Source organism: Oryx dammah, unplaced genomic scaffold, assembly GCF_014754425.2.
Source record: "Oryx dammah isolate SB20612 unplaced genomic scaffold, SCBI_Odam_1.1 HiC_scaffold_26, whole genome shotgun sequence".
Taxonomy (NCBI): Eukaryota; Metazoa; Chordata; class Mammalia; order Artiodactyla; family Bovidae; genus Oryx; species Oryx dammah.
This window is the reverse complement of record NW_024070210.1, coordinates 11,999,660-12,023,977: the sequence shown is the minus strand read 5'-3', so window position 1 is coordinate 12,023,977 and position 24,318 is coordinate 11,999,660. Positions and strand designations below refer to the sequence as shown.

General features: G+C 39.4%; 1 protein-coding gene across 3 annotated transcripts in view; it reads left to right on the top strand.

Moving 5' to 3' along the window:
* The window catches only part of NRXN3 (neurexin 3), a 621,447-nt gene that overhangs the window by 429,259 nt on the left and 167,870 nt on the right, over positions 1-24,318 (top strand). For all 3 annotated transcript variants that reach the window (XM_040225989.1, XM_040225988.1, XM_040225990.1), the window contains exons 4-5: positions 10,094-10,183; positions 15,689-15,996. In XM_040225989.1, coding sequence (XP_040081923.1) covers positions 10,094-10,183; positions 15,689-15,996 — 398 coding nt within the window. The remainder of the gene's footprint in view (positions 1-10,093; positions 10,184-15,688; positions 15,997-24,318) is intronic.

Here is a 24,318-nt window from a genome sequence, read left to right as displayed (position 1 = left end):
CAGATATGCAGATGACACCACCCTTATGGCAGAAAGTGAAGAGGAGCTAAAAAGCCTCTTGATAAAAATGAAAGAGGAGAGTGAAAAAGTTGGCTTAAAGCTCAGCATTCAGAAAACGAAGATCATGGCATCTGGTCCCATCACTTCATGGAGAAAGAGTGGAAACAGTGTCAGACTTTATTTTTGGGGGCTCCAAAATCACTGCAGATGGTGAGTGCAGCCATGAAATTAAAAGACGCTCACTCCTTGGAAGGAAAGTTATGACCAACCTAGATAGCATATTTAAAAGCAGAGACATTACTTTGCCAACAAAGGTCCATCTGGTCAATTTCTCCAATGGTCATGTATGGATATGAGAGTTGGACTGTGAAGAAGGCTGAGCGCCAAAGAATTGATGCTTTTGAACTGTGGTGTTGGAGAAGACTCTTGAGAGTCCCTTGGACTGCAAGGAGATCCAACCAGTCCATTCTAAAGGAGATCAATCCTGGGTGTTCTTTGGAAGGAATGATGCTAAAGCTGAAACTCCAGTACTTTGGCCACCTCATGCAAAGAGTTGACTCATTGGAAAAGACTCTGATGCTGGGAGGGATTGGGAGCAGGAGGAGAAGGGGATGACAGAGGATGAGATGGCTGGATGGCATCACGGACTCGATGGACGTAAGTCTGCATGAACTCTGGGAGATGGTGATGGACAGGGAGGCCTGGCGTGCTGCGATTCATGGGGTCGCAAAGAGTCGGACACGACTAAGTGACTGAACTGAACTGAACAAAGACTTCGGTGATGGCCTGGGCTCTTTCAAACAAGTCTTGTATCTAAATAGTCTAAATTCCCTTTGGATAGCATTAGCAAATTGTCACACGAGTAGTATGTTATAAATATATTGTATCTTCACTTCCTTGGAAAGAGTATAGTATAAGGCAAGTTATGAGAGCCTCTTAAGGAGCTCTGCCTCTGGTTGAACTGAAACACTCAGATGAAGTTCTCTAGTTACTCTGTATCTATTTCTGTATTGCAAATTACCCCCAAACCTAGTGGCACACAACAACTAACATTTATTATCTCACAATTTCTATAGGTCAGAATTTGGTAGCAACTTGGTCAAGTGGTCCTGTACTGAAGTGTCTGATGGCTTGTAAGATATCGACTAGGACTGTAGCCATCTGAAGGCTTATCCAGGCCTGGAGAATCTGGTGGCCTCAGTTCCTCAACATGTGGGTTTCTTAAGTGTCCTTATGACGCAGGAGTGGCTTCCCCAGAGTGGACATGAGAGAAGGATAGAGAGAAAGTCACAGTGCCTTTTCTGATCTAAGCTCTAAGAGTTACACATTGTCAGTTCCACCATATCCTGTTCTTTACCGTTGAGTTACTAAGTCCAGCCCATATTTGAAGTTGGAGAATCAAGTTCCGCCTGTTACAGAGAGATGTTTCAAAGAACTTGTAAACCTCTTAAAGTTACCACATAATCCTCCTATTCTGTACATTTTTCAGAGTCTGGAATGAATGCACAAAAGATATGCTCATCAAACCTGCAAAATGACACAAAACTAAGAAAGGTATCTCCTACAGGAAACAGCAAACCTAGAGTTGAACATTTTCTTATCAGGTCGGAATGTTGTTCTGAAACGAAAAAGAATAAACTCAGTGTAATTAAAGTCCTGCTTTGAAGTTCATAAAGTATACTACATGAATTCAAGATGGGACAAACTTTTTGGGAAGTAATTTAATTGGAAACTGTCTTGGGCTTGAGCTAGAAATAAGCCTAATATGTGGCTGTGCTGTGTTGTGTTGTTTAAATTGTTAGTCTGTCAGTTGTGTCTGACTCTTTGTGACCCCATGGACTAGCTAGACAACTGTCAAAAAACAGCATATTCATCAGGTCAAAGATGGGTGAATATTGGGTTGGCTAAAAAGTTCATTTGGGTTTTTTTCCCCGTAAGATATTACAGTTCAGTTCAGTTCAGTCACTCAGTCGTGTCCGACTCTTTGCAACCCCATGAATTGCAGCACGCCAGGCCTCCCTGTCCATCACCATCTCCTGGAATTCACTCAGACTCACGTCCATTGAGTCTGTGATGCCATCCACCCATCTCATCCTCGGTTGTCCCCTTCTCCTCCTGCCCCCAATCCCTCCCAGCATCAGAGTCTTCTCCAGTGAGTCAACTCTTCTCATGAGGTGGCCAAAGTACTGGAGCTTCAGCTTTAGCATCATTCCTTCCAAAGAAATCCCAGGGTTGATCTCCTTTAGAATGGACTGGTTGGATCTCCTTGCAGTCCAAGGGACTCTCAAGAGTCTTCTCCAACACCACAGTTCAAAAGCATCACATCTTCAGCGTTCAGCCTTCTTCACAGTCCAACTCTCACATCCATACATTCTGCTATAAGGGTGGTGTCATCTGCGTATCTGAGGTTATTGATATTTCTCCCGACAATCTTGATTCCAGCTTATGTTTCTTCCAGTCCAGCGTTTCTCATGATGTACTCTGCATAGAAGTTAAATAAGCAGGGTGACAATATACAGCCTTGATGTACTCCTTTTCCTATTTGGAACCAGTCTGTTGTTCCATGTCCAGTTCTAACTGTTGCTTCCTGACCTGCATACAGATTTCTCATTACAGAAAAACCCAAATGAACTTTTTGGCCAACCCAATACATAGGATGTATGTGAGTGCATGCTTGCTAAGTCACTTTAGCTGTGTCTGACTCTTTTTGATCCTATGGATCCACCAGGCTCCTCTGTCCATGGAATTCTCCAGGCAAGAATACTGGAGTGTGTTGACATGCCCTCCTCCAGGGGCTCTTCCCAACCCAGGGATCGAACCTGCATCTCTTATATCTCCTGCATTGGTTCTTTACCACTAGCATCCTTTGGGAAGCCCAATACATGGGACATTGATTGTTATTTTTAGACCCCTTGGGAATAATATATTCATTTGTAAGCATAAGCTTAAAAGTTTGTCTGGAATATCTATAATTTATAAACAACAGAGACTCCATAAGATCTAAGCAAAAATAATAACTGTAGCATAAATTTATCATGGCATCAGCAATGTTGATATTGGTATGGCTTTCCCATTCATGAGGATGAAAATGTTCCTATTCATTGCCCATTGAAATTCCAAACCTCCTTCCTGTCCTCAAAACTGTGTAGTGACCCCACACATGCATGTTTGAATGAGCAGAATTTTTCAAACTCAAATATTCTAGCTTTCTGGCTTTAAAAACATTGAGTTTGATATCCTCTGCAGAAGAATGAAAGAAAATGAAAGCTGGGGACATGTGGAAAGGAAGGCCGCCAATGAGAAATGAAAGGAATCAATAAGACTGAAAAGAAACAGGGAGACCACACAGAGGGGTGACCTGCAGGAGTGAACAGATCACAGTGAAGGGTGAGCCCCAGGATAACACTGGGGCTTTCACAACAGTGGAGGAAACACATGATAAGAAGGGCACCTGGGGGAATCTTGAAAGTTTGAAGACCGAACATTAAGGTTTTAGGCCGAAAAGGAAATTGGCAAAGATTGGACACTAACCATTGCATGGTGGAGTAAATCTCATAAGCTTGCCTTCTTTTAACTGTAACCGTTCTCAATCAAGTGCTGTTGTAACAATAACAATGGTGATAAGTCATATACTGAGCACTTATTTTCTGCTGCTGTGCTCAGTGCTCTACAGACACTTATTTCCCTTTTAATTCTTGCAACAATCCTATGTTGCAGTTATTATCATAATTCTCATTTTATTCATGAAGAAACTAAGGCTTGAAGACACACCAAGACATAGATATTTTTAGCATGTTTACCAGAAAGGAATAGACAAAATTCAGATTGAAATTGACCAGCCTAGCTTCAGGGCATATTTTGAAATAAATATAGAAGGAAAATGAGTGACACCCCTTGAGAAAGGAAAGCAAATTTGATAGTTTTGTTTTGTTAATTTATGGCATGTCACTTTTGAAGGTAGATCTCAAATAAAGAATAAGTTCTAGATAGACCTATGCTCATGAAGAAAGTTCCAGTAACTATGATCTGGAAACAGCCTCTTAAACTTCAAAAGCAAATAAAGATATCATGTTCACCTGGGCTTTATTTTGTTCATCTTTCTGGGACTGATAGTATCCTTAATAGATGAGGATAAATAAAAAGTCCAAGGTCAATGAGCTTCCGGAAGAGAATGAAGAATAGAAATTAAGGCTTCAAAATACAGGGAAAGGATAGGAATTGTGATACATGTTCTAATTATTGCATCAGGGTAAATAGTTTTTAGTATAATAGCACTTCAACAGAAATAGCACTTTGATTGAGATCTGGGAGAAATTCAGTGTTAACATGTCTGCACACATACTCATCTTAGCCAGCCTGACAAACATAAAGCAAGGACCAGAGGTGTGGTCGTTTAGGTAAGTGGACCTGGAGGACCAGGGTTACATCTCTAGCACAACCCCTCCTCCCATCCCCTGAGAATGAAGAGAAATCACACACTCACCCCCTTCCCAGCCTCTTCCAACTTCCCACGAGCATTCTTGCCTGGATTGTTACATTTCATTTGTACAAAATCTTGTGATATAGGTATTATCATCTTCATATCTTTTGGGGACTAGATGAAGAAACTGAGACATCAAATTAAGAAAATTGTGCAAGTTCATGGAAGTGGTAAATGTCTGAGATAGGATTGCATCCAAAGTCTGGAAGATTCCGTAGCTAATGCTCTTTTCATTTGTGTTTGAGCCATCTTTGCTTAAATAACTCCTATAGCCTAGAAATGGTGGATTGATATTGACTTTGATATAGGAAAGAATTGATAATATGTCAGTCCACATATATTTTCCATTTCCAAACATACCCAGAAGATATGAGGCAGTGAGCTTCATCAGCCAAGTCAGGGCATACCTGGGTGACCCATACTGCTTTCTAAGAGTAAATGTCTCATCACTTTGGAAAGGTGGTTCTTCCTGGTGCCTGGAGCCACTTAAGTGAGTCTGGAAAAGCTTCCTTACTTAATAATGCCCTTGTGCTCTGAGTGTATTAATTTACTTCCCCCAGCTGATCAGTTTTCTGCTCCAAGAGATTAATTTCCTTGCCTTGGCATACTAAAGGATTGAGGTTCACAACATACAAATACTTCTTTTTTCTTCAGCCCCAAAGGTGTTTTGTGAGGATTAATGAGATGATGCTTACAAGCATCCTTGCTCACAAAGCACTTTATAAACACAAGATATTAATTCTTTGTTGAGGTCTATCCATCACTTACAAGTAGCTGAATATTCTAGATGCCCTTTGGGAAGCACAACCCCCCTTTTTCTGACTCTTAAAGAGAGTTCATCTGGGTCAAGACTAGGAACAAAATCAGAGCAAGGCTCAAGGAGTTTCCCCAGTTCTTGTCTTTAGTGTCTGACTTTGCTTTGAAACTCACAAAGTGTTCTTTGGGGAGAGACATTCTAAGCACCTCTGAAAATGCCCTATACTACTTTAGCCTGCCCACATCGATTTTCTTTTGCCTCTAGCTCTAATACATAGTATTCATTCTCTGACTGTTCATTAGACCCACAGTCTCATTTTTTAGTGTCAACAAAGCAATAAAGAAAACTTTCCCTTCCTTTATTCCAAGACTCAAAACAAAATGCAAAAAATACCTCTGGCATTAATTTTGCACAGACGAATGTTGCTACGATATTCCTATTAGCATGTCCATGTACTTGACAATATTTCAGATGGTATTAATAGTCTACCTGCAAGAAAGCATTTTCTGCCAGCCCAGTGCAAATTGCCAGAACCTTTAAGCCACTCTTCCTCAACTTAGCAGCAGTATATCATCATTACCTGTGGCTGGACCCAGAAATCACATTTGTCAATGCCTGAATTGCTCTTTTACTTTCCGTGGTTTTAGAAACCCACTTTGTTTTGGAAATGGGGTTAGCTGAGTGTATTTTAGAAGATGCAGAAATATAAAAAGCCACAACCAGGGAATTTAGGGGATATGTAGGCTGTTTCATTTTCTATGGTCAGTTAATCTTGAATGATGAACTCTGTGGGACCAAAGGTCAATACAGTCATCTTTTGATGCGAGGCCATGGAATTAATGTGCTTCCTTTTGATTAGTAGGAACAAATTCAATCATATTAATAATACTAAGTAGTTTGAATAGATTGGATTTTTTTTGCATATCTCAGGGTCTGTATATGCTCTGCCTCTTAATATCCTATACTGAGTCCTCTGGCGAACTGGGAAATGGAGAACCTGAGGCTAAGTGACTTGTTCAAGATCAAGCAGCTACTGAAGTTAACACTCAAAGCCAGCCCAAATTTATGACCTCCTACACTTTACTGATGATGATTTTAAGAAAATTAGTATAACTTCTAATGAATAGGATCTATGATTGGACCAACAGAGTAAAAAAATGGTGTAAAAGTTATTTTTTGTGCTATACAAGAGTTTTCTCTATCTTTAAGTTCTTCAGCTGAAAGAATTTTTACTTCTTTGGGGCCATCGGCAAGTTTCCAAATTACCTAAAGAGGGACTTAATGTATTGGGAAACTAGTCAAGGGTCAACTTGCTTTCTTTACCTTTCCCTCCTCTATTCTCTCTTCCTTTTCTTCTAAATGAATTAACCCAAATTCTGCAAATGTGAGCTGTTTCTGCATAAAGGTTGTAGCTGTGTGTATGAACCAGTTGGGCCTTAGTAATTTTATTTCAAAGCATTCTGCTCTTCACAATATTATAATTCAACAGTGCACAGTTGTATGTGTCTCCAGGAACTGAAATATTTGATAATAGAGTCAATAGTACAAAAGGAAATGACAATAGGCAACTAACTGTGTAAAAAATGGGCGGTGATACACACACACAAGCACATATCTCTAACTTTTTAAGCAGAATGAAATATGACCAGAACTTTTTTTCTAAAATTCAGTCCCATGTAGATGAGTGTCATATCCATATAAGTAATTTAAGAACTGTCTATTTGAAGATTTCATTGTACAATTTGTAAATTTCTCAGTGTGGCTGAGAACTGTAGTCATTAGATTTTTAGGATCTAATTAGTAATGCACATATGCCTCTTTTTAATGACATTATGACATTACTATTCATAAGGCCATTCTTTCTTGAGGATACCATCCCTGTCTGTTGAAGTATCGATTTTAGTCTTTGTTTCAATGTTCATACTGGTTGCTATATAAAATGTACAACTAAATGTCGTTAAGGATTGGATATGAATGTAAATGGATTTGATGAGGTTTGCTCAGCTTTCAGAGTAGTCCCGGTGTATGAATTCTGATATTTAGAAAGTTGTTTGCTCTTCAGTTAGTCTAACAAATGGGGTTCGGGGCAAATGAACTCATTCTCATGCACATGTTTCTAAAACATTTCTCACTAATGTTTGAGCTAAATTAAAATAAAAACCAACAAGAACATGAAAAGAGACTAAGAACAGTGTTAATGTGGCAATTTAAACCAATTTGGTTTTCCAAATGACCTTCCATCTTTCACAACTTTTAACAGTATGCAAGATCGCTATCCCCACTGCCAGATGTTATCTGTCTGGCATGGAAAACTTAAAACTTTTTTCTAAATGTCTTTAAAGCTGAGATGGAGAAGAATGACTCTCTGTCTTTCACTTTCCGGAGGGTCTAAGGTTGAATCGTGGCTATGCTGTCCTCCCAACACATCACTTATTGATTCTCCCCCCTTTGTTTCTTAGTCATCAAGCCCGTACCATATCTGAAATGATTTTCCATGGAGCTTTATGCTTGGCAGATTGAATGGGAGGGTGGATCCTTAGAAGGACCAAGATTCCTATGTTTGTGGAAGAAGTAAGTCAATGCAGCTTCTTAATTAAGCTGGTACATATAGAGCTGTCAGTCTGGAACATTCGGTACTTCATATTTTTTCCTTGCGTGGTACTAAGAATATTTAGCTTTCTCTTCGTTATTGACTTCACTAATCCATTCTACAGAGAGTGGGAAAAGGTCATTACTACACTTAATATTGCACCAATGACAGTTACAGAAAACCCAAAGTAATATAATATATTCAAGGTGAATCTGGCATAATCCATTTGGCATTTCTCAGTATGTTGCTGTGACTGAAACTTGAGAGGGCAAAGCTTGTGAAGATGGGTGATATCTCTTGTGTAGCTGTCTCCTGTAGAGTAGAGTTAAGAGTTACAGAGATACACGTTCTTTTCAGAAAAGTGCATCTTCTTTTTCTATTAGGACATGTGAAAATTAGCCCAACTTTATTTTGGATTAGTAGACTTCTGTGTACCAGATCTACCAGGGTGATCACATAATGGTCTCATAGGTATTTATTTATGTTAACAGATAAAATTACCTTATTTTTTCACCATGGGCTTATTGAAACACCAAGAAGTTAAGATACCTTTCTATTTTGGCTCCTAGCTGTCTCTCTCTTTTTTTTTCTTCTGTGAGAAATAACACTTTGAGAAAAACTTTAAATTATATACTGCAATCCAAAATTGTTAGTTGTTCTTTCCATTCATTACATGTTGTCCTTTGATATGTTAATATTTTAGGCTTGATGCCAGCCTGATATGGTCTCATAATGTAAGCCGGAAACAGATCCACGGTCTCCTCTTTGATGGGTTTTTTGTTTGTTTTTACTCCTGGGGAGTAAGAATAATGAGTCAGCTCCTAAGACTAATTTGTTCAAAGGAGAAATGAATGGGAAATCTTTTCAATGTACCCAGTACTGCCACCCCTTTACCATTCTGCCTCTCACAGAAGGCAGGTACTAGTCTGACCACACGCAGAATCTTCTCCACCGGTAAAAACTCCAACATGCAGGTGGCCCAGAGACGGAAATACTGGGGCAAGCTTTTATTCACCTGGTGCTACATGCCATCCTAATATTCTTTCTAGCTTTTATACTTCTTTATGAATTGCTTTCAAACCTCCTGTTTTGAGATTTTTATTTTACTTTTAACACTGGTGATCTGGATTGGGCTTCCTGAAGTTCCAATACTAGAAGGCTAAGAGTCAGAAGTAATTTAGAAGTTCACTAGTTTCTGTTTGATCTCTGTGAGGTTGGTTGATAAGACAGTAGAGTTCCCAAAAGCGTGGCTTCATTATTTTGTGTTTTGAAGCATATTCATTAGGGGTATATCTTCACAACACCACTCTCCAAGTCTGTCCTAATTAGACAAACTGTCCAGGGGTGGTAATAACATTTACAAAGGGAAGAAAGGGGGCATACTCACAGTTAAAAGCATTATATTTGAGCCTTGAAATTAATTAGATATTTCATGCTTGGAAGAAGTATCCCTAACAGGCTTTGTGAATGGAGACATATTCAGGAAGGTCCTCTCATAGTAAGGAAAGAGAGCGAGACTAGGTAAACTTATAAAACCTGTGTCTATTGGTCCTAATAAAATATAGATGCTCAAAAGCTTGGAAATGCTATACCACTATATGTATAGCTACTTTTATTTACAGATGTTTACTTGGGAGTTCCTCCCATTTTAAAATATGGAAGAGATCTGGACCAAGGGATAGAGGGGATAAGATTTCCATGTGGTACTCTATCTATTTTACATAGGCAGTGGGATGCCAGGGCCCCACTTTACGGAATAAGAAGTCTCCGTTGGCCATCAAGGCTTAAATTGTTTTCTTTGGCAAGGTAGAGTAGTTGTGGAAACACTTAAGAGGAGAATAAGGAATCCCCTCAGGGATTCTGATGGAATACAGTAAAGTGAGTGTGGAACATGTGTGACTGAGGGTCCTGATACTCACAAGTCAAGGGGGTCCTTGTTCCTCCATTGACCCAATCAAGGTATGGTCGGAGAGAGATGAAGAAGAGATGAAGAGAGAGGGTAAACCTTTCTGTAAACAGCCATGCCTCTCACAAATGCCCATCCCCAGCCACTTTTCCAAAACTTGATGGAGCACGGCATAGCTAAGAATAACCTGACCTCAAACCTGTCAACCAAGGGCAGAGTGACTTCGACTCCACCTCCACTAAAGATAAATTGCTATCTATCTCTAAAAAACTTCATAAAATGCACCCAAAACCTAGGATGTTTTTGAATGACTTATTGACTTTTCAGATTGTTCTTTAAGCTGTTTTTTAAACTTTAAAGGCAACACTGATAATGAACGCTTCCAAATGGTAAAACAGAAAATCCCCTTCAAATATAACCGGCCCGTAGAAGAGTGGCTGCAGGAAAAAGGTAACTGTCGTTAAAACTTTCATTTTAAAATCATTTGACTCTAAACCCTCATTTTTAAAGCCTGCAAATAAATGTTCCTTAAATGATAATCGCCTGCTGCATAAATGACTGTTTTAATTTTCATTATAATTTGTGTCAGCTTCCACCTGCCATATGTTGATAAATCATGCTATAATACATTGCCATTAAAATACAGTTAAAGGGACTAACATCTAGTTTTCTATCAGCATGACAACCACCAACAAGAAATTCCAGGAACCTCTAAAAAAAAGAAATGTATTATGGCCATTTAACCACTGCATGACATTATTTGTTAATTTGTTTTAAATTACCTCTTATACCAGAGCTTTCTAAAGAAATTTCAAAAGAACTTATTAAACTTACATCTTGAGGCTGTTTTGGCTTTACTATCTGTAGCATGGTTAGCATCAACAACAACAACAAACAATCATAGATTGACTCATCATTTAAACTCCTTAAACAAATGTTATAACGGGAGCCATGTTCTTTAACATTTGTTTTTAAACAAGCAAAGAACGAGAAGGATGAATTTTGCCTTCAGAATTAAACTTGCAGAGGCAAAGATATTTCATAAGAGGTTAATGGCATCCTAGTTACTGATGGAAACTAAAGTAAATAAATAAATAAACTTATTCTACACTTCAGTTGCATGGTACCCTTGTGTCTTTGATATTTATGCAACAAAATTATAAGTAGCTGGAAAATGAAACATTAATGGAAGGCAAAACAGCAGTTTCTCATTTGCCAAAGAAAACAACCACTTAGTTAATGAAAGAGGGCAGCGGTTACATGTGATGTTAGAATTTTCTGTGTGACTCCTCTTCATTGGGAGATAAACTATTGCCTTTCAGTGAAGAAAGACCTGACTTGAACAAGCTGGTGACTTTTTTTTCCTGAGCCAGTAGCTACTTTTGTAGTTTGAGGTGGTTTTTTTTGTTTGTTTTCTTAAGGAGATCTTAAGTGAGTTTTTAAAACATGTAGAGATTTGATTGAGTTATTTATAAAAAGTAATGGGATATGTTAATATGCAACGTAAACAAAAAGACAAAGGACTACTACAGTTTCAAGTTGAGTGAAAATGTTCAGAACTTTAAACACGGAAAATCCTCACTGAGTCTTAACTGTTTGCCCTGTTTTTAACATACGTGGTCTAATTAAAAATAAATTAAGAATAACTCTAAAAAGCAAATAATTTTGTTTAGTAATCACCAGCTCATAAAGTCCCTTTAACATTAGAGATGATGACTGCCTCACTTCTTAAAAAGGAAAAGACAATTTAGATGCATGTCTGAGTCTCATGTGCCTGAGAAAATTTTTTTGTTGTTTCTTTCAATTTTATGTTAATAATATTTTCTTTTACTCCATTGCCTTTTGAAGTCTAAGTTCAATAGCATGCCAGGCATTTTCATTTGTATTAATCATTTTAAAGTTATTAGTAGGCTTTTAGTTTTTCTTCCAATAGCATTGTTATCAGTTGGCTTTTATATAGAAGGACGCTTCCAAACACACAATAGAGGTTGAATGGGTGGGACTGGGTAAGGGTGGTTTGGATGGGAGGAAGGGAGGAATTCGTTTCTTAACTGAGTATGTATGTTTATATATGCAAATAATATTGAAAAGAATTCTATGCGAACTGAGGGGTTCTCTCTTCTACATTATTTTAGCCAAAATCACTTTTTTGTTTCATTTAGGTAAGTAACATCTATTCATTCTATTGCTTTATCTCTTCCTCTGTCTAGCCAACTTTCCCTTCAAAGAAATAGAAAATGCGCACTAAAAGACCTTGTAAGGACATGGAGTTAGAAAAGGGTGAATCCAGAAAGATGATTAGGCAGAGGCATCAGTAAGTACTTGGACTGCTCTGTTACTTGGGCAGAAACAGTTGCTTCTGTCATTGGAGAGGAGATGTGAGTCACAGCATTCCCTAGCCTGTTTTCTGGCGCTGTCTGCTATTGACTGACTTTCTGACCTTAGACAATCCACTTAACCTCTTTATATCTCAGATTTCCCATCTGAGGAGAGGAGAAATAATACTGCCTATTCCCCAAGGGTGTTCTGAGGTTTAATTAATTAGTCTTTGTGCAACACTGACTGGAAACATGCAAAGATTTAATTTAAGCACTACGTGAACTTGGTGTCCAAATGAGGGAGCATTTAACGACTTTCAAGAGGATGGGCACCCAAAATAAAGCACAAAATAACCTGCTACAAAGCCTGTACTGGTATTGTAGTCAGATTTTATATTATTGGTGATAGACTGGAATCCATTATCAGATTGTAATATAGATAGAATCGTGGTCATCCCTTATTAAAAATAAGGAAAAAAAGAAACACTATTGATCATAATGAGTGACAGTAAGGAGACCTGGCACTGATTTTGAGAAATCGTGGGCGGATGGTAAAATGTTCTGCAGTCGGTCCCTTATGTCCTTCACAGGGAGAGGGTCATGATGATTGTTTCTCACTTACTCACTTACTCCTGCTTCCTTGAGAGAGCGAAATTGATCAGAGGAAAAGATGGTAGAAGACTTGAATATCCCACTATTCCTTTAGTGCCTGCCAACATTACAATTAACCACCTAATCTAAGGTACAGAGGGCTGGGAAAGGGGTTTAGAACATAACTAAAGCAGATCCAGCAAGATCCATGAAACAGACAAATAAACAAAGACCCAAATACTTCCTATGGCATGATGGATACCTGAAACATATCCACTCCTTCCCTATTTACCCCACCAGTGTCTTGCTGTCAAGAAATGATTAGTCAGATCTCTCTGTGAAAGCAGGAATAGCCAGAAATGAAGCTGTGGTTTAATTGTGTAGCCCAGGAAATGTCTTGCCTTGCTCCACACTTGGGTCTGTCTTGAACAAGCAGTGACCACTTTTTGGAGTGAACCTCAGCAACTGGAATAAAGGAGATCCATCATTTCTAGCCAATGTAATTCAACTTTGCCTTTCAGTTCTCTCTGACCTTCCTTTCATTTGTAAACATAGGCAGAATAACATCACTAAGAAAATAAGATGAAGACCATTATAGATGTGGAGTACTTCTGGGAATATTAGAAATGCAAAATCTACTATAGTCAGTTATAACCATCAACTGATCTTCAGTGCTGGGCTATATATAAAAAAGGCAATGAATAAATATTATGGTTGGCCAACAGTTATGTGAATGGAAGGGATATTATGGCATTGGGGCTATCTGATGCAAGACACTAAACTTTAGCCCTACAGGTCTCCTATTAGGCAACTATTTATTATGTTAAGCTACTCCAAATGCCTATGCAAAGCTGAGAGCATATTTATTCTCCCCTTCCATCATGGCATTTCTTTCAGTAGTAAGCTTAGGGCTCCCAGGAAAAAAGCTGTTGTCAAAAAACTAAATAGTAATGAGATATGAGCTCCAGGCCATTACCCAGCATTACTGTGCATTGAACTTTTTGCTGCATCTCATATGAAAAATGAGAGGTCAAAGAATAGGCAACGATGTGTGTGCATGGGGCACTGAAGGAATTGATGGGAAAAGAAATGGAAATCTATTAGATCTATTTGATTAGTCCCTTAGGATGTGGGCAACTTTGTTTTTAAAGCCAACAGATTCCATTTCCATGCCCCACATATTTTTATAGACATTATTTTCACTATAACAAAATTATCTGGCCAATTCTCCATAGTGTAGTGTTTAAAGCTCCCAAAGGGGTATTATTTATCAACCATTCTTGACTAATATGCCCTTAAGAGTTGCCTGATGAGTGGATTGGGCTCTTGTACAAAGAGTTCCCACTGAGTAGAGGTGTTTTCCCTTTTCTACCTCTTCCATTTCACCCATTTTTATACATTGAGAAGGGATTCCACATTATATACTAGAAATTCAAGGATACTAATCATTATATAGATTTAAGGGCTTCCAAGGTGGTGCTAGTGGTAAAGAACCTGCCTGCCAATCCAGGAGACATAAGAGACACAAGTTCAATCCCTAGGTTGGGAAGATCCCTGGAGAAAGAAATGACAACCCACTCCAGTATTCTTGCCTGGAGAATCCCATGGACAGAGGAGCCTGGTGGGTTACAGCCCATAGGCTTGCAAAGAGTTGGACGTGACTGAAGCAACTTGGCACACACACAGCACATATAGACTTTAAACACCAGATCTCAGTCTTTAAAAAAACATACTCCTTTCAATTAAACAGGTGAGTATAATAGAACATTGTTTTCAGTCATTAATAGCTAAAATAACTGCAGCAATATTAAGGATGACTGGAGCATTGTTTGATCACTAACTAAAATGGAGGAAAAATTCAAAAAGGATAAACTTAATTCCATTAAAAAAAAAGTTTTCCATCTTTCTCCATATGGAAAAACAGACAAATAATCTGGAGAAACAATAGAATAGAAGGCTTTGTCCTTCAAAAGCTAGGTTTTTCTGGGAAAGATCTCAAGCTTAAGGAAAGGTTTTTAAAATAAGGATAGTTGGGGCATATGATAAGTTGACTTATTCCGTTCTCTGTTCTGCCATGATTTCATTCTGATAGTTTTCTGTACACAGAGCATAAATGGTCCCCCAGATAGGAACTAGCAATAAGGTGAGCCACTGTGTCTTCAGTCCGTTAACATGCCTGTATATCATTTTAAGGTGTTTTGTATGTTGCCTTTTCCATTAACACCTATCCCTCCTTTTAAAATGTGTTGATTTTGAATGATGTCATTTTTCTTTCCCCCTTTCTTGCTGACATGATCAATGCCTACTTATTTTCCATACCTTTGAGAGAGATTTAATTGTGAGACCATGATCTCTCCCCTCCCCAAATGAGTAAAGACAGAAAATAATCTGTTGTGAAGTTTATGAAATAGCAAGTATAGATAGAATATTATACATTAGGAAAAGTTCTAGAAAATTTATTTCCTAGAGGTGTTTATTTTTATAATAGCTCCAGGTCTCTTAATTAAAATCTAATTTAATTTCAGTTAATTTAATTATCAGACCTAGTTTTAAAATTCAGTGTTCTGAGTTACCCCACTGAGTTTTTATTTGCCCTATATATTCTTCATCATTTTCATCATGTTACTTTGTAGGTTAAAAAAGTCAGTACAATAGGTATTTATGATTTATTATTATAATCACCTGATTTGGGTTGTTTTCTTTTTCTGTCATCCACAACTGTATACCCTGGAAGACTGCGGTACCACTCATCACTGAAGCAAGATTTCTCCTGCTTCACAATAAAGAAGTAGACATTCAATTATTCAGGTTGTCTAGGATATTCAGCTAGACAGTGGAAGAGATAAACATAGGGAAATGTTATTTGCCAATGTCTAGATTGAATTTTTGTTACTTGCCAATACCTATACTGAATTTTTGCTATCCAATTTTCTCCCCTTCAGTTGCTCAAGGAAGCCTGTTTTGATGTCTGGTCCATTCAGACCAGGTAAGGCAAACAGAGAAAAATGTATGGGAATAATGATGTTTCCTCCACCCAACCCACTAGGCCGGCAGTTAACCATCTTCAACACCCAGGCGCAAATAGCTATTGGCGGAAAGGACAAAGGACGCCTCTTCCAAGGCCAGCTTTCTGGGCTCTATTATGACGGTTTGAAAGTACTGAACATGGCGGCTGAGAACAACCCTAATATTAAAATCAATGGAAGTGTCCGGCTGGTGGGAGAAGTCCCATCAATCTTGGGAACAACGCAGACGACCTCCATGCCACCAGAAATGTCTACCACTGTTATGGAGACCACCACTACAATGGCAACTACCACAACCCGCAAGAATCGCTCTACAGCCAGCATTCAGGTAGGCCTCTCTCCAACATTCCCTTGATTCTCCATCTTTGTCTTTGAGACCCTACTATCATGGTCATGTTGCTTTGAAGCTGAAGTGTCTGAATTACTATGTTTGTAGGAAGGACACCTACAGGTGCTCATAGTAGTAACACCCAGGAGTAGAGAAAGACAAAGTAATTGTTAAAGAAATTATAAATGTCTGGTGTGCACGCATGGGTTATTATTCTTATTATATCCATCACTGAAATGGTAAAGCTGTTATTCAAGGTGAGAGATGGAGAACATTTTCACTATGACATACACTCTCCTCTCATTTTATTACCTTTCTTTTCAATGGCAGAAAAAGAAAAGGAGGAAAGGAATATTTGTTATCACAGGAAAGACTATATTCTAGTTAAATTCTATTTGCATCCTCCTGATGGCTTACTATTAGGACATGAATTGTTCATTTCTGAGGCCATGTGGTAGCATTAAATCAAGGGTAGATGAAGCTGAAGTTTCCATCAATCTTTATAAAATGCAGTACTTTTATTTTATAATTGTTGATTAATCACTTGTTATTTTTGTTTTACTTTGTTTCTTTTACGTTGTATTGACCAAAATCCTAATTATATTAGCAAATTTGAAGGTCTGAATTTAACTATGTAGGGCGTTTTTGTTAATGTTTTTGTTTTGTCACTTCAAAGTAATTGTAGCCAAGCTAAATCTTAATGCTTTGCTGATTACCTTGGCTTCTCATAAATCTAGATATTAGAGGGTAGAAAGTTGGTTGAATTATTAGCCTTAAATGCTCTGGCAAAAATAAGACATTCCAGTTGCTCATGGGAGTCGACCCTTAGCCTAGTTAGTGTCTGTAGGAGATTCAGCAGATCAGTACTTGTCCTTTCTGTTTCTTGGTTTAAGACATTATCCAGGGATTCAATTTAGTCTTCGACATCACTTTCCATTGATTTCACTGGCCACTGTAAACCTAAAGTCAATAATCAATTAAATCTCTGATGTGTTCTCATTCTTCTGAATTAATTTTATGTGAGTTAGGTAGTGGTAAAATTGTCTTCCTTTTCCCTTGTCTTTGAGTAGACATAGCCAGACAGCTCCTTACATGATTCCACAGGAACAATTGGAAGCTGATTCACAGATGATGTTATCAGTACAATTTTATGTGTTTTAGAAAGGCTACTGAGAAGCCGGTTACTTCACAGTCTTAGAGTTGCACATGTTGTTACATTCAGACCTATGTACATGCTCAAAAAAAATAGCTTCTTCTCCACTGATATTAAAGCAATAACTCCTGACACTTCACTCTACTCACTGAAAAGAAGATAAAAGGCAATATATATTTCTATTATGACTCTCCATAGCTCTAGAGCAGATCTGTTTATTGTTGGTGAAAGGATAGTTCTGTCTGCACAGGTCTGGTTCTGCTTCTGTCAGAATACATTCCACTAACTCTGTGGGAAGCAGAGGAGCAAATGGCTTTTTCTTCGTAGGAATGGATGGTCCTGTAGTCTTTTTCGAGGCCATGTTTTTACTGACCTCAGAAGGATTTAATGTTACATGGGGATTCAGGGACTAGGCCATAACAATGATCAGTTTTGGGCTTTCCCTCCAGGAGCAAATACATAAATGGGAGTAGATTAAGTATTTGTACAAACTAAGAAAGCCTAGGATAGAAGGTACAAAAGTCTTGTAAGCGGTTCTGACTCTAGACATCGTTGGACCTATTGTCATTTTAGAGAACAGCAGCTGTGGACAGCTGGCGGATGTCATCTCTGACAGCCTCCTTTCTGATGTGTCTCTGTTCCTTTAGTCCAGTAATAATTGCATCACATCTGCATGGCTTTCCTTTTGCTTCTAAAGACAAGGCTATAAAAATGAGTTATAAACCTGTTGATGCTTGTTGTTAAGAGTATATAAAACCATAAAGTGCTATTGGAGAAAAGCCAACAGGTGAGCAGAATTGGAATAGACTGGAATGAGAGATTTAAAAGCCCCATATTCTTTGTAAAGGTTAGCTAAAGGAAATAACTATGCCAAGGGTTTTGCACTTTTTGTTTGGCCAACCAGCCATAAGAACTTTGCCTTGGACTCCGGAAAAAACTTAGGATGGACAGGTAGACGCTGCTGTGTTTAAAATAGATAACCAGCAAGGACCTACTGTATAGCACATGGAATTCTGCTCAGTGTTATGTGGAAGCCTGAAAGGGAAGGACTTTGAGGGAGAATGGATCCATGTATATGTATGGCTGAGTCTCTTTGCTGTTCACCTGAAACCATCACAACATTGTTAATCAGCTATACTCCAATACAAAATACAATGTTTAGTGAATTTTAAAAAAAAAGGTTATCAGTAGTGAACACCTGCACACATAAAACCCAATAGCCTGCCTGTCTCCAAGTCTGCCCCTTAAGTACATTCTATAGATCACATCAAGCTTGTGTTAGTCATGTGGACCCAGCAACCCTTAGATTCAATCCAGGGTTTTAGACGGTTTCCAGACTGTAAAGACTCTGGGTGAAGAAAGCCACTCTCAGAAGTTCTAATGTGCCCTGTGTGAGCCAGCTAGTTTTCCTGGATGAAATGGAGTCATAAAGATTTGAACTCTGGGTAGCATTGAAACATACATTACCATATGTAAAATAGATAGTCAGGGGGGATTTGCTGTATGATGCAGGGACCTCAAATCCAGTGCTCCCTGACAGTCTAGAGGGGTGAGATGCAGCGAGAGGCGAGATGGAGGTTCAAGAGGGAGGGGACATATGTACACCTCCGGCTGATGCATGTTGATGTATAGCAGAAACCAACACAGTATTGTAAAGCAGTCAGCCTCTAATTGAAAATAAATTAATTTGATTTTAAAAATTTGATCTGTAAGAAATCTTCAGGAAAAAAATGAGGTGAGGAAGCCTGGATTTTATGTCCATAGATATATCATTCACGTTTTCACCTATGTGTGAAATCTTAGAGCCATTTCTAAGTGACTCTGTTCTGTCCTCTTTGGCTTTGATAATATTGCTAGAGTAAAGTTGCCCTAAAACTTCACTCTTCCAGGAGAAACAAAATAAGCATGTGGATTCACAAATATAAATATCTGGTTATTTAAAAATCCACTGGTTATTTCTTTAACATAACGTAAAAAAAAATCATTTGAACAGTTCATTTCTAATAGACCTTGGTTAATGTTGATTCCAGATCAAAGGAAAACTGCAAAGTGCTTTTAGTGATGCTCTTAGCCATGTGTGAAGGTGAACAAAGAGTTTTTGAACTGATGGCCCTCTAATGCTCCAGCCTCCTGAAAATAATTAGCATTTTGATCTTTCTAATGCACTAGTTTGTTACAAAATACGTGTGAATTACATGGACTATGTTCAATTACTCACAGCTATGGTGCCAAGCGTTAAGTCTTTACCCTACATTAAGAAGGATGTCTCTGGTTACTCCCCTGATTGAAAAAGAAAGTTAAGGTTGAGAGAAGAGGTGGATACATTGAGAAAGCAAGTGGATGGGTGATAATTCTCAAATAAAGATCTGGCACTTAGTAGGTGCTCAATAAACATTTGTTGAATAAATCTGAAAACAAGATAGTCTTTATAATGTACTTTATCATTTAAAAATCAGAAGTGGCATGGCTTATGGAAGATTTTCCCTCTACGATGATCACTGGGATTTGGACAATTTAATTTTCTCCCCCCCCAGTGGTAAAACTATAAAAGACTGATGAAATGCATGTACTTGAAATCAGATTGTCTGAGTTTGGAACCTAGTTTCCTCTTCGAATTAGCTAAGCAACCCTGGGGAGGTCATATATGTTGTAGTTACCTAGCTGTGGAGACAACCTGTCATCATTAAGTAGCTTGAAACAATGATGTCATTAGATCTCATGGTTTTATGGGTCAGAAATGTGGGCGGGGCTCAGCTGAAAAACACTGAAAGCCAAAGGAGAAGGGGGAGGCAGAGGATGAGATGTTTAGATAGCATCACCGACTCAGTAGACATGAATTTGAGCAAACTCCAAGAGACAGTGAAGGACAGAGGAGATTAGTGAGCTGTCCATGGGGTTGCAAAGAGTCAGACATGACTTAGTGACTGAACAACAGCAAAAATAGCAAGGCAATTCTTCTGCCTCACGTGGACCTGGCTGAGGTCACTCAGTGGCTACTCTGGGCTGGAGGCTCTGGCTTCACACATGCACCTGGAGCCTCAGTGGATGAACTGGACTCAATTGTGAACATGTCCCTCTCCATGTCTCTAGGACTCCTTTCACGGAGGCTTAGGTCTCGTGGAGAGAGTTTTCCAAGTCTTGGATACATGGAGAAAGGAGCAAATCTCAGGTTGGTTGAATGTACGAAGCTAAATTGACAGTCAGAGATGATGATTTCTAGAGAGACAGCCAACTTCAACTAGAACAGAGAGTGTATAGAGGAGGGTTGGTGGGAGATCAGAGACTCAGATTCTGAGTGTCTTGGCCTAAAACTCCCTCAAACAGAAGAGGTCCCAGAGGGGAGAACTAGATCAGGTTCTCTGTGGGTTTCACTACCAGAGATGGCCTCGAGATCATGCAGGTATGTCCATTACCTGACATCTGACCCCAGGGCTGGGGACTGACTATTGTGATAGGTCAGTTTCTAAAATGGAAAAGTTCAATTCAGGCTACATTCACATTCCTGAATCTTCAATCAGGACAGAAGGTAAAGGTGAGAAATAAAAGTCTTTTGGGGATCACTGTCAGCCACCAGGACCAAAATGTTCCTGCAAGAGAGGAAAGGGCCAAGAGGAAAATAGTTCCAAGAATAAGGTGGGTTCTCTTCCCTTAGCGCTCTAGACCAAGTTATTAGTCAAGAAAGAACTCTGTGTGTTCCGTGCAAATCACCATTTGGAATCGTTTATAAGCTTTTAGCAGGAGACTGATCGTGACCCACTTTTTCTGAACTGGGCATTGGTAAAGTCACCTTGGCATTGGCCAGGGCTGCCAGACACCAGAAAATTACCAGAAATCACAACACTCAGCCTGGACTGGAACTACTCCTAATAAACAATAGAAATGAAAGATGTAAAAGCTTTATGAGATTTCATTCTTATCTCGAATTCACAAGTTTGGTGGGAAATACTTGGACCACTTTCTAAAATTGCAGAAGGAAGCCACAGTTCTTCAGGTTTTGTAACAATACCTTCATGGAAAGTCCTCCCCATGGTCTGCTTTTATGCTGGGCACAGTCAGAAGCACCCTTCAGCCTTGATATTACTTATGGGAAAACAAAACAAAGCAAAACTTGTGATTGAAAAGTTGACCCTTTACATGTATGTGTATGCTGAGTCACTTTGCTGTTCACCTAAAGCTATTAAAATATTGTTAATTGGCTATACTCCAATATAAAATTAGAAATTAAAACAGACAAAAAACCAGCAGGCTAACCTGCCAAAAAAAAAAACTGTTGATCCTTTTCACTGCATGTTCCTGATGGAGTCCCAGTGTGCTGAAGGGAAGAGAGAGCAATTAGAGTCAGAATTTCTAGTTGGACCCTACATTCTTCCAGTTTTTTAGCTCTGTATCTCTGGGTGAGTTGACTAGCCCATCTAAACTTCAGTTCTGTTATCTATAATCACCTGATGCAAAGAGCTGACTCATTTGAAAAGACCCTGATGCTGGGAAAGATTGAGGGCAGGAGGAGAAGGGGATGATAGAGGATGAGATGGTTGGATGGCATCACTGACTCAATAGACATGAGTTTGGATAAACTCTGGGAGTTGGTGATGGACAGAGAGGCCTGGCATGCTGCGGTTCATGGGGTCGCAAAGAGTCGGACATGACTGAGCGACTGAACTGAACTGAATTATCTATAAAATGGGCTCAACAGCATCTTTACCATAGGCTTGTTGTGAGTAATACATACAGGCAGATGTGGAAAGAACTTAGGCCATGCCCTATTCCGTAAGTTTTCACTAAATGCTAGACATTCAGAAAACCACTTCAAGAGACTCTCAGGACTCACAGATCCTCATAGAGCTTAGCCTTCTTGTATGGTTGGATAAACACAAAAACAATTTTGTCTACACTCACACAAACCCATATTACCCAGGATTTCCTTTGAGAGTTCCAGATTGAATCATAGCCCTGAACTCATCAATTAGAAGGAATTTATGGAGTGGGAGTTAGCTGAGTGGTTATTACATACAAAGCTTTTTTGTTAGGACAAAGTGTGTGAAGCTGCCAGTTTTGTAGGAGCAGAGGGGTCGGATATCAGCAACTTCATATGGTTCCACAAATAAATGACACATTCATTTTCAGTATGTTGTTATCCGTGGGGTTTGAGATTCTGGCTGGAACAGGTTTCTGAAGGTTCTTTGAACAATCAGACTGTCTTGGATTGGGATACAAGATTCATCTACCTTATTCCAAATACCATGCTCTAATAGGAGGTAAATTATGTTATACTTACCTCCCAAATTACCCCTCTGGGCCCCTCTACCTTTTCCCTGCTGCCATCAGCTTGATAAAAGTGAGACATGGGAGTCCACACAGATTTCCATCCCTCGCTTTAGCCATAAGACAACAGAGCCTCCAGGGGAAGTTTATTTTAGGCTCAGGGCTCAACTAATATTGATTAACAGCCTTGCATAACGTGGGGCTCCAGGGCTCATTCCTTTCCTGCCAAGCCTCATAACTGGGGGAGGCAATGAAGATTTGTCTGTCTAATTAGACTTCAGCTGCCAGCCAAGAAATACCTTCTGTTTCCTCTTTACCCTCATGCAGGTACTTTTCCCCTCTTGGAGAACAAATGGGGAGGGGTGGAAGGAAATGGACTCTAATTTACTCATTACCTAGTAGAACCCTTCAGTGACATTTTCTCTCTGGAATTGAATGGTTCTAATCGGGGGAAAAAAGGAACTTGATGGGTTTACCTACCTCTCAAAGACTTAGGTGTCAGCAGTACAAATAGATTAGTACTTCCCAAAGCTGAAAAAGTCCCTGAAAGGATCTCTGAGAAGGTCCTCATCACATACAGGCAGGAACTCTGCAAGATGCTCAGATAAGTTGTAGAGATGCCCTTCTAATTAGCATGTAACATTTATAGGGTAGAATCACTGACCAGAACTGCTAATAAAGCACTGGATCTTATTTTTAGCTATCTGAATAGCTGAGAGGGACGGGTGCAGCTCTTGGCTACTCACTATGGGGGTCTTCAAATGTTTCTTTTTTCTTTTTGTAGTTGCACAATGTGGGATCTTTAGTTGAGGCATGTGAACTCTTAGTTGCTGCGTGTGATACCTAGTTCCTCCACCAAGGATCTAACCCTGACCCCTCATTAGGAGCATACAGTATTAGCCACTGGACCACCAGGGAATTTCCCCAAAGGTTTCTAAAGCTCTTAGTGATTGTCCAATCACCTAACAGACTACTTGGCCAAGTATAAAGCCTGTATCTTTACCGTGTGCTGTATGGATCTCTTCCTTGCTCTCTCTCTCTCTCTCTCTGATGGTGTTTTCTACCATCTTGCTCCAGGCACACAGGTCTTCTTGATCTTCCTTGAACTTAGATCCAGGAGAAGGGAGAGACGAGTGAGGGCTGTGCAGTTGCAGAGTCTGATCTTGTCTCTATTTAACATGTTGATTTTTTGCTGATCAATAACTTTTTTTTTTTTTTCATTGATGCTGACTTCAAAACATTGCAATAAAGTATTCTTTATCTCTGATGACTGAATTTGAGGCCGTTCCTTTAAACGTTACACAATAGATGAGTGCCTCCTCCTTAGTCCCAGCCCTGCTCGAATGTACCAAGCGCGCCTGTGGCTTTTCGCTTGCTGTTTCTTCTGCCTGGTGCAGTTCTTCCCAGTGATTGAATGCCTCACTGCCTTACTGTGTCCAGACTTCTGCCCATATGGCACCTTGTGCAGCGGCCCTCCTTGACCATCCCCTGTGAAATAGCACTCCACTCCCTGTCGCCTTCTGCTTCGTGGTCTCTCAGAGCAGTCATCTCTACCTGACATGATATCACACGTTTCCTTGCCATCTCTATTTGGTGAAGGGTGAGTTCTAGGATGGCAAGATACTTGTTTCAGGTACTATCAGGCACAGAGTAAGCCCTCAGTCAGTATTGCTGGAGACAGACGGATGGACGGCAGTCCACTAGCACCTTTTCCGGGAGTACACAGGTCTTATGATGCTCACAAACTGAATCCCACTTCCAAGCGCTATCTCTGCCTCTGCTGCCTCAAGAGGCCCATGCTCTGGCTCTCTCATGAGGCTCACCGATAGGAATGGTAGTCAGCAGCGGTTTGTTTGTTTGTGGGATGGAACCGGTGCCCTCTGTGGTGAAAGCGTGAAGTCCTAACT